Here is a 10,310-nt window from a genome sequence, read left to right as displayed (position 1 = left end):
CCCCCTAGTGACAGCCCCAGAGACTATCCCTGCAGCTTCCAGAGTCACCTGCCCAACAGCTTTCACCTATTTTCCTTTCTCGCTCTCCTTTTAAATATAGGAAGATTAGACCTTATTTAAAATTGTAAAAGATGTGGTACTTTGTGTTATTGCCTGGATCTGGTTGCTGCCACAGCAAACAGACACAGATCAGAGGCTTGGAGATTCAGATTATAGAGACCTAGCTACGCCTCAATGACATGTCCATGTTAAGAGGCAAAGACCCAGACACACCCCAAATTTACGCCGCTTGGTGAAGCCAAAAGTGTAACAACTAGCCTATTTTTATAACATATGCAAATACTTTCAAGATTAATTCTTTTTCAACAGAGCCATGGTTAATTCTAGCTTCCTTCCCTGGCTATCCCCTTTGCTTTGTACCAAGCACAGACGCAAGGGTCCCCGAGGCCTAATTCCCTTTGAGACCTTTGCAGGTGGATTCTGCGTGTGCTCCCAAGGAGTCACTACTCACCCCTAGTACGTGCGAATATTGTACTAGTGTAGTCTGTGCAGATTTAACTTTCTTAGGCTAAGCGTTAACACGGCTGGAACCCTTATAAGAAAATGTGGACACCGTCACACAGGAAGGCCTCGTGAAAGGAAGACCAGAAGGCAGGGCTATGCCTGGGAGCAGAAACACACAGACCTCAATGAGATGTCCATGTTAAGAGGCAAAGACCCAGACACACCCCAATGGGAAGACAGTCATGTGAAAAGACAACACTGCGTGTGCACCACACACACACACACACACACACACACGTACACGTGCGCACACACACACACGCACATGTACATGCGCGCGCGCACACACAATGTGCACACGCACACACACACACACGCACACACACCCCCCAATGGGAAGACAGTCATGTGAAAAGACAACACTGTGTGTGCACCACACACACACGTACACACACACACACGCACATGTACACGCGCGCACACACACACACACATGTGCACACGCACACACACACACGCACACACACACCCCAATGGGAAGACAGTCATGTGAAAAGACAACACTGCCTGTGCACCACACACACACACACGTACATGTACACGCGCGCGCGCACACACACGCACACACACACACGCACACACACACCAATGGGAAGTAGGTCATGTGTAGATGCCAGTACAAACTAAGGCACTCTAGGGACACTAGAAATGGGATGGAGGGGTGAAGCATTCTCTCCTCAAAGCCTTCCAATGTTGGGAGCTACAGATCCCTGGCCCCTTGACTTTCTAAACTGCCTGCAGCTGCTCTGAGCAGGAGACCCTGATGGCGGGCTGATAAAGCCTGCAGCTGAAAGATCCCGAGAGCTGGGGGTGGCTAAGGATCCCTATATAAGCTGCCCCTGAGCACAACAAAGTGGGCATCGGCATTCTTATATCAGGGATGACCTGTGTGCATGTCTCGTCTGTTTATGGTTCCCAGCTTGCGTATGGTCTTGTCGTGGCACGGGAGCTACCGGACCGTCAGTTTAAATAGGACAGTGCAGGACTGTTTGGGTTTTTAGCATTCCAAGGTGCCTATCTTGCCGACACCTTTTGGCCTCCAGGCTGTGAGGACTGATACTTCCATGGCTGTGACCCACATACTTTGCAGTATCATTACAGTACCCCTAAGAGTATAAGGCAAAACTTGTCCAAATTTGTTTTCTATTGCAGTAATAAACTCACGACCAAAAGCAACTTGGTGTAAGAGAGTACATCTAAGTTTACAGGTTACAGTCCACAGTGGAGCCAGGGCAGGAGCTCAAGCAGAAACCTAGAGGCAGGAACTGCAGCAGAGGCCGTGGACAGAGAGGCTCCCTGGGTCTCTGCTCGGCCAGCCTTTTTATATGGTGCAGGGAAACTATCACCTGCAGTGGGCTGGGCCCTTCTACGTCAACTAGTAATTAAGAAAATGCCAAACGGACACACCCATAGGAAGTCTGACCGGGCCACTGAGGTTCCCTCTTCCCATGTAATTCTAGGTTTGCCCTTTGAGGTTACTTCTCTGTCAGTGCTCCATATGGCTCAGATCCTTCAGGCCAGAGCGATGTCCCACAATCACGAACAAGCCCATGACGAGCAGGTGAGGACACTGAAATGAACCCAGGCTTCTGGATTCTTGACCCACGATTCTTACTACGCTGCTGCTTCTCAGGACAACGTTGACACAGTGTGCTCACCTCTAGGGCATCCTCTCTGAGCCAGGAAACTGCTCGGCAAAATGGAAAACTACCTAAACCCAAAGGCAGCAGAGACCCAGGAGTAAGGTGTCCAAGTGGTCAGCAGTGGTGAGCAGTCAGCGGCAGCTGTCCCTGTGCAAGGCCACAGACCCGCGTGGTAGAGCCCAGGCTTCTAGTTGCCCCCACAGCTGTCCCCTGAAGCTGCTCAGGATAATGCGGCTCATTCCTCACGCATCCAGGAACCCCCAAACCCACCTGGCCAGCTTGGCTTCTTCACTTCCACCCTTCTTACCAACTATCACCCCCACCAAAAAAGGAAGTGAGAGAGAAAATGTTTTCTGACCCTTAATGGAAAACACACACCTCTAGAGAACATCTTTATTAGCAGACAATGCTTAATAATAAGACATACAATTAACATTTGCTCATTACATTGCTTTATTGTATTTGATGATTCTGCTCGATGCAGTCGAGGTATCTACAACATTCGTGTAAGTTGATTTTAAATTTACCACTAGAGCACATATAAATAATAATTTACCACCAATACCCGTATACATGGTATAGAACAGCCACAGACCCTTTTCAGATCCCACATCCGTAAACACTTTTCCAGGCAGCAGCAAGTCACAGACTCCTCTGTCTCTTACACTCTGAATCCCAAAGTCGGTTTCTTTGGTTACCAATGGACAGGAGAGTTTGAAGGAAACAGCTTGCTTTGTAAATATTCCACCAACTCAAGTCTTGAGGTAAGCAGCTCCAGCTCATGATAGGGGACCTGGAAGGGAGAGCAGCCATTAAAACCTGTCACCATCCCAGGCAACTCTGCTTTTCCTCTGCCTTGGGTCTCACCCCTCCTCCAGCAGAGGGACCCTGACCCTGGAGTTCCCGGTACCTAAAGGGCAATGCTGGCACAGAGGGGCAGCTGAGCGGAAGCGTGGACGAACTGTGCTCGGGACTGAGTACTGACGGGGAGGGACGAGAAGAGAGCCCGAGCTCAGCGGCCGGAGTCCCACTAGAGCACACAAAGCCAGAGCCAGGCCTGGCTGCAGAAACAAAAAGGGCAGAGGAAGAAGGAAAGTGGAGAGGGATGGGGCAGGGGAAGAGGAGAAAAGGATGGGGAAAGAGGGAATAAAGAGGAATGGGGTCGGAACCAGAGCTGGGAGCGAGGGCTAGGGAGCAGGCCATGTGTCTGAAGGGCCAGCCTGTGTGCAGACTGGATGAATGGATGGTGCTGAATGCTAAGACAGACATCTCTAGTTTAGGTTAAAGCACTGAAGAAACTGTTTCTGCATACTGCATGGCTAGCGGTTAGAAAATGAATTTGGGAACAAGCATGGTACCATGGAAAAGCACCAGAAAGCAGGCTAGAAGGGAGTTAATAACTACTAAAGACAATTGGGGACATGCTTGTCCATGTTTACTATAATGGGGACATGCCTGTCTGTGTTTACTGCCATGGGGACATGCCTGTCCGTGTTTACTGTAATGGGGACATGCCTGTCCATGTTTACTGCGATCCCCCAGCAGACCTTACAAAGTCCCTATTAAGAACATAATGGTAGATGAAGACCCTGGAACCACCTTCCTTGATTTACCCACTAATCAGACAGAACCTGAAGCAAAGCTACTCCAGGAACTTAGCAATTCTAGGCAGAGTTAAGCACTGATAAGGAAATAGACATGTACCACTTTGGAAAACATCAAGTTTTGAATATTCTAACTACAATTTGCAAGTCAAGTAATAAGTCTAAGATATAAACTAGACAGAGTGTGGTGGTCTGCCTGAGTGTCCGCCCACTGACTGTTAAAGCAGGTTAAAACAGGCTGGGCCTGTAAGATGCGTGAGCAGACAGTGACAGATGGGGCTCGGGAACTGATCCGAGGCTTGCGGGGACCATTTACATCAACTGACAGAACAGCACCTAAGCTAAACGCGCACAACATGAGCTAGGGGCGTTCGGATGAGGCTGTGCACAGACAACATGCCGGCTGTCATGGGTGGACCACCCTGGCCATGCTCCTGACCCCACGCTCATCTGGGTGTTCCCAGTGGTTTCTGCTCTGCTCATGGGTTGCTGTTTGCTCCATTGAAGTCTTTACAGTTGTGCTGTATCAGCGTACATAACTGAAAAAGCTAATCGATCGTGGACATTGCTTTTACCTGAACAACCTGGTAGCCGAGCAAGTGCAGGTGTCTCTGTTTAATGGCCTCTTTCCCAAGCAGGTACTTGCTGTCAGAGCAGAACCGCTGCATGCCGTCAATGCACAGTGCCACCCTGCCAGAGCAAAAGAGCTGTAACTCGTGAACCAGCTAAGGTACTTTCTTTAGCTGCCAGGGGTTATTTGAACTTGTCTGTTCGTGTGTCAATATTATTTTTAAATGAATCATGAGTAGACTGTCCTTTAGTCTGCGGGAAAACATTTAGAGCTATTATTGTCTACCAAATGAAAGGATTTTCCAAAAATGGTAAGTTCAGTATTTTCCCCCTTTTTTGAAAATAAATTCTTTTCCCCCAGCATATCCTGATCAGCTTCCCTCCCCTATTCCTCTCAGCTGCTCCCCTCCCCCCTTTGCCTCCCACTCCCTTTCTGGTTCTCATTAGAGAGGAACAGGCTTCTAACAGATAACAACCAAACATGACAAAACACAAGATGGAGCAAAACCGACCGCATCAAAGTTGGATACAGTAGCCCAACCAAAGGGAAAGAGTCCCAAGGCAGGCAAGAGAGCCAGAGACCCAGTTCTCATGGTTGGGAGTCTCATAAAAATCCTAAGCTAAGCTAAAAGCTGTAATGGATACACAGAGGAGCTGGTGCAGGCCAGTGTGGGCCCTGTGCTTGCTGCTTCGGTCTTAGGAAGCTCAGTGTTTTAATTTCCGGAATTGCTGTTGCCCATCTTGAGGAAAACATCAGTTCGCTAACTTAACTCCAACTTTAAACCGACAGCTTCTTTACCTTTTGTGGACATCCTCATCCACTGTAAATGGCAACACAAATCCATCTTCATCTAATTTAATTTCAACATCTGGCAAAAGAAGAAAGGAAAAATTCCTCGTGTGATACCCTCAAAAACATTATCTTCCTGCGTTCCTTGTTCTGGTTTCACTTCTTCCGTATTGCCTTTCTCAGAGGGCCGAGGCTGCAAAGTAATGGCCACAACCGACAGTGAGAACAGTAATTTAGTGGACCCCACAGATAAAGCAAGCCAGCTTTGAAATAAGAAGTCTCAGTTACTCTGAAACAGAGTGGTGTTTCAAGCAATCTACAGCATGCCAAAAACCATGTCCACCCTCTCCTTTCTTGTGTAACAAAGGCCTGAACCCTTCAGCTCAGAGGGAGAACCCTCTAAGTGACGCTGACACCAGCCAGCTGCAGACCTCACCTCCTTACAGGTCTGCTCTCTCCCCATGTACACAAGCACCCTGAACCCTGACAGGTGCCTCCCAAGTGTGTGCACATCCCTTCCTTCTCTCTCACACTACCATCCATTCTGTATAAAACAGACATGAGATACGTCCACAAACTACTGTCTTGTGTGTGATCATCTTCTTTTCCTCAACAACCTGGAGAACAGCCAGGGCAGAGGGACAGGGACTCCTCCATCAGCCCTGCACAAGAGAACTATGGCAAATGATGATCTATGCCGGTGCCATCTATGTGAGCATCTAAAAAGCCATGTGTGTCTCCTGAGCACCTGAAATGTGGCTAGCATGGCAGTGTGATGAGGAACCTGTGTTTAAATAGCTACATACACTAAAGGAACGGCACACAACGGATTACAACAGCAGCTACAAACATCACTGACACTATCTTACACAGTCTGTCAGTCTCAGAGGTCTCTGTTCCTTCTCTCGTTTTGCAGATGAGAGATCAAGTAGAAATAGCTTAAGATCCTCTGCCCAGGACATTTTGCTACTATGTGGCTAATGTGTGAAACTCAAACTCAGAGTCTTGGCTCTGCACAACTCTGATAACCCCTCCTCTTCTCCTTGCCTTCGGGTGAGGGAAGGTTCCCTCCTGCATCTCACACTCCTGGCTACTAAGTCCTGTCTACGGCTTAACAAGGACAGGATGCTCTGACCAAGACCCCTGAGCTACTTACCTATGGTGTAACAATAGGGTGTCAACACTTTTGATGCAAAATACAGTCTTGATCCTAAAAGATCAATTAGCCCCATCACCACGGACTTGTAGAGGTGGAGATCCACGGGGGTCTCCAGGGAGCAGCACGGAGTGAGGAACGATTTCACTTGATACTGAGGAAGAAGTTTGGGCCCCTAAAATTCATACATGCAAACACAAGAGAGAAAAATCAAAGGTAAAGAGCAATAGTGAGCTGAAGGCTACTAGGAGAAAAGACGGACACAAAACTACGTCATATACACAGCATGTTCTAGGACATGGGCACCGGACGGGAAGGCTGCTCCAGCTCTCAGCTTTTAAATGAGGAAAGGGCACAGAAGGCTCAGTTTAAAAGCTTCTTTGGATGTCTGGAGATGCTTCAAGGTCATAATCATTCTCAGCTACGGTTTTTGTTTGTGTGTTTTTCGAGACAGGGTTTCTCAGTGCCGGGGAGTCTGCGGTAGTGAACCTCTCTTGTTTGCTGGGGAGTCTGTGGTAGTGAACCTCTCTTGTTTGCTGGGGAGTCTGCAGTAGTGAACCTCTCGTGTTTGATGAAATCCAGGGAATTATGCGGTAGGACAGCCATGGGCAAAGACAAGAATACAGAGATGGGTCATTTGCCCCCAAGGCCATACCACAGGGCCATGCCCGCTCAAGTCAAAGTTCTGCTGTTTGACATGAAAATCACAGGAAATCAACAACAGGCATCCCGCCAGGCATGTCTGTATCCTCACCTTATAGAAAGCACATTCTAGGACCGATGTCATGAAGAGCTGGGTCAGCTGCGCCAGGCTCACTCTGTCCACACCCGACTCTTCACCTGAAAAAACCAATTGTTCAGCTTGGATTTTGGCATGCACAATGAGGGATTATGATCATAAAACAATTTTCCCTCCTAAGAGACGCACTTTTAAATGACACCGAATCATGAGCCAAGGTAAACGGCACCCGAGTACATCCCAAGTTACAAGGGTTAATTTTCTAACCGCCTCACCTTGCAGCCGTTGAAGGAAAAAGGGGCTGAATATTTTGGGCATAAAGTTGACGGGGTGACATCCAATCAGCGAGCAGGAATGGAGAAGCCTCAGTAGCATTCTTGGTGGAAAACAAGGGAAATGAGCCAAGAGCACATTTTCCAGCTTCCTAAATAAAGCAGGGGCATTTGGCGGCAAATAATTCAGTTTTCCAAACGGCTCGATTAATTCAGAAATCTGACTAGGTGAGAACTTTTCTGACTGGCAAACAAAAGCCTCTGCAACAGCATCGAGGATGGGCTCGGAGCGAATCCGCTTTCTACTGCAGTAGGCCATCACGGCGCTGGTGACGTCGGGGTCCAGGGAGAGGCACAGGGCAGCTATGTGCCGCTCCAGCGCCTCCGTGAAGAACCTGTCGCTGTATCCAAAATACACAAACGCCTCCAAGACCTTCCCCAGCTCCTCACTGGTAAAGCGAGGAATGTATCTCACCATGTGCTTGCCCAATTTTATAACCAGGGGAACTGCGTGGGTCTGGTCCAGGGCCACTAGGGCGGTAAGCACCTGGCTTATGGATTTAGGACTCAGGAAGGAAACTATCGAAAGGGAAAAGTTGTTTATTGTGTTTAAAAATGTCTGGTGTTTGTCCACTTTTTCAGGACAGGCCTGCAGGATTCTATAAATGGCCACAATATCCTCCGGGGCAAATGTCTCCAAATTTTTACTCTGCAGTTGACAAAGAACTAGTTCCAGTGTCTCACAGCCTGCACCTTGAAGTCTAACCAGGCTTTCCCCGAGAATACACAGAAGGCGGGTTTCCAAAAGGCCTCTTTGGAGACGACTCCGGCATTCTGCCATCAGGGTCAGCATCAGGCTACTTTGAGGATCCACAGGCAACGTAACCAGAGATTGCAGAGCCGTCACCATGGCAACATCGGTCAGCCGTGAGGGGTCCCGCCCACACTGAAGGCACAGAGCTCGGAAGATGCCGGTTTCTAGCACTCCTTGTGGCAGCCTTTGCTCATAATCTCTTTCCCCAACCTCGCAAATCCTGTGTAAGGCTGCTGACGCCAAAGTGACGGGCAGAGTGTCCTGCGTACTTAGGAAACTCAGCACTTCATCGGGTGAGGTGAAGCTGTTTAGTCTCTTGCAGAGTGTCTCTTCATCCTCGCGCGAAAGACTTTGATCCGGCTGGTTCCATTCCTGTGCTTGAGAGAACCACGGCTCAGCAATTGGATGAAGGTCATTTCCGTTTTGTGAGTGGAAGTTTTTACAGTAGGAATGATGGAATCTGACCCTGAACAGCCCAGGGTGTAGGGAACAGAACCAAACATGGAGACGATCTTTGACTATCTTTTGGACATGATTGGCAGGATGAATTTTCAAAGCAGCCACAGCTCCAGGTATCCAAAAATCAGATATATGACAGAAGTTTCTCCGCAGGGTGATTAACGCCATGCCATCTGATTCACAACTCTGGACTTAGCATAAGAACAACAACAAAAATATGGTCAAATGTATTGAGAAAGACGATTAACATCAATGTTACAAAACTAAGAATGAGCATCCCATGACAAAAACTAAAACACAAGAATCTCGCTAATATATATAATATTGCAAGGCTTCCCTTCCTACAAGCCAGGAAATAGAAAGACGCCCCTCCCCACCCATTCTCCTGGCCCTGACCTCCATATCTCATTGGCTACACCCAACAAATTTCACCGTAAGTAGCCAGGCTACCCGCGAAGGACCAGCACACCCTTCTAGACAGAGTCACAAAGATTTCTTTTTAATAACCTATGCCCTAAATCTAAACTTCCTGTGTCACAGGCGTATTAAGCGTGTACTAAGCATGCCCTTCTCGGGCTGCGGGGCCACACTATGTACTTTCATAAACGTTTCCTTTTCAAGGACCAAGTTCTATGGATAAAAGGGAGTCCACCAACACATGCCTCCCTTGATAGGTAAAGTTGGCTGCTGAAGAAATAGTCCAGAGCCCCAACAATCACATCATCGTGGTTACTTGCCGAGGCTTTCAGACCCACGTGTCTCCTAACAGTCTTCAAGAGATCCTGTCTTTCTGTTTCATCAATGAACTCACTGAGTTCGCTTCATTTTGGCTTATCCCGAAATTCTTCTCAGTGGAGCCCCTTTGGAGCTCGGAGGACCCACGGGTGCACCGTAGCATCCTGGGGCTGACTTCCTGGGGCTTCACCCTCCTAATCCTAAGTGTGGTCGCTGCCCAGGCTCTGCAGTAAGTCCTATCTACGGACCAGCTTACAGGAATTCAGTTTGTTTGATTGACGCTTTTCCAGCTAAGAAACTACAGCACGGAGGATCAGTTATGCTGTAAGTGAAAGAAAGGGCTGGAATTCAAATTTTACCTCTAAACTTCGAGGCTCACGTGTTGGCAGAAGGAAAAAAAAGATAGATAGATGATAGACAGACAGACAGATAGATAGATTGCTTTTGTTGTTGTTTTGTTTTTTAAGAGAGGGGAGGAGCAGCCGGAAAATCAAACTCGGGGTGCGAAATGGGCAAAGGTGGGTCATCGACTGGGGCTGGGGCTCCGCACTTGTTAAAGCAATCATAGAAAAGCAAACGGACAGGGCAACGGCAGAGGAAGGAGCCCAAGGGAGCGCGACTGGGGGACCTGAGCAGCGATCGTGGCGGGAGCGCGACTGGGGGACCTGAGCGGCGATCGTGGCGGGAGCGCGACTGGGGGACCTGAGCGGCGATCGTGGCGGGAGCGCCGGGGAAACGCTCCCCCACGGTACTTACCGAGCGAATCTGAGCCGCGTCCGTACAGACGCGGAGCTTCCGAGCCCTGGGAACGTCCGCACCCTGACACCGTACCCTACCCGGAGGACGTCCCGGGACAAGACAAGCGCGGCGGCACCAAGGCACCGCCCACATCCGGCGCTCAGCGATTGGCCCAGGTCCGCCGGCGTTTCCACCAGTGGTGCGTGAGGAGCATGCGCAATCGGCT

At 49.0% G+C, this 10,310-nt stretch overlaps 1 protein-coding gene across 3 annotated transcripts; it reads right to left on the bottom strand.

Moving 5' to 3' along the window:
- Positions 1-2,642: 2,642 nt before the first annotated feature.
- Positions 2,643-10,226, bottom strand: Fastkd3 (FAST kinase domains 3). 3 transcript variants are annotated; one of them, XM_041632168.1, is made up of 7 exons: positions 10,103-10,226; positions 7,342-8,802; positions 7,082-7,167; positions 6,328-6,502; positions 5,181-5,250; positions 4,387-4,501; positions 2,643-3,000 (listed from the first exon to the last, which is right to left on the bottom strand). In XM_041632168.1, exons 2-7 carry the CDS (start codon positions 8,777-8,779, stop codon positions 2,902-2,904), a joined length of 1,983 nt encoding a protein of 660 aa, XP_041488102.1. In that variant the 5' UTR covers positions 8,780-8,802; positions 10,103-10,226; the 3' UTR covers positions 2,643-2,901. The 3 variants fall into 3 exon arrangements, 2 of the variants coding, with proteins under 2 accessions (XP_041488102.1, XP_041488103.1); XM_041632169.1 differs by having other exon boundaries at positions 7,342-8,797; positions 10,103-10,182; XR_005972345.1 differs by lacking the exon at positions 2,643-3,000 and having other exon boundaries at positions 4,425-4,501; positions 5,181-5,364.
- Positions 10,227-10,310: the final 84 nt, after the last annotated feature.

The sequence above is a fragment of the Microtus oregoni genome, unplaced genomic scaffold, assembly GCF_018167655.1.
Source record: "Microtus oregoni isolate MIOR12 unplaced genomic scaffold, Mior012 000040F_ref0000088, whole genome shotgun sequence".
NCBI lineage: Eukaryota > Metazoa > Chordata > Mammalia > Rodentia > Cricetidae > Microtus > Microtus oregoni.
The sequence above is the reverse complement of the archived record's forward strand: the minus strand, read 5'-3'. Positions and strand labels throughout refer to the sequence as shown.

Bases quoted from the DNA above. Each gene is read 5' to 3' on its own strand.
- Fastkd3 (XM_041632168.1), bottom strand. From the start codon at position 8,779: ATGGCGTTAATCACCCTGCGGAGAAACTTCTGTCATATATCTGATTTT. The intron at 5,251-6,327 runs GTAAGTAGCTCA...TTCTTTTGCCAG, and splicing joins ACCCTATTGTTACACCATAG to ATGTTGAAATTAAATTAGAT. The intron at 3,001-4,386 runs GTAAAAGCAATG...TCTCCCTTCCAG, and splicing joins TCGGCTACCAGGTTGTTCAG to GTCCCCTATCATGAGCTGGA.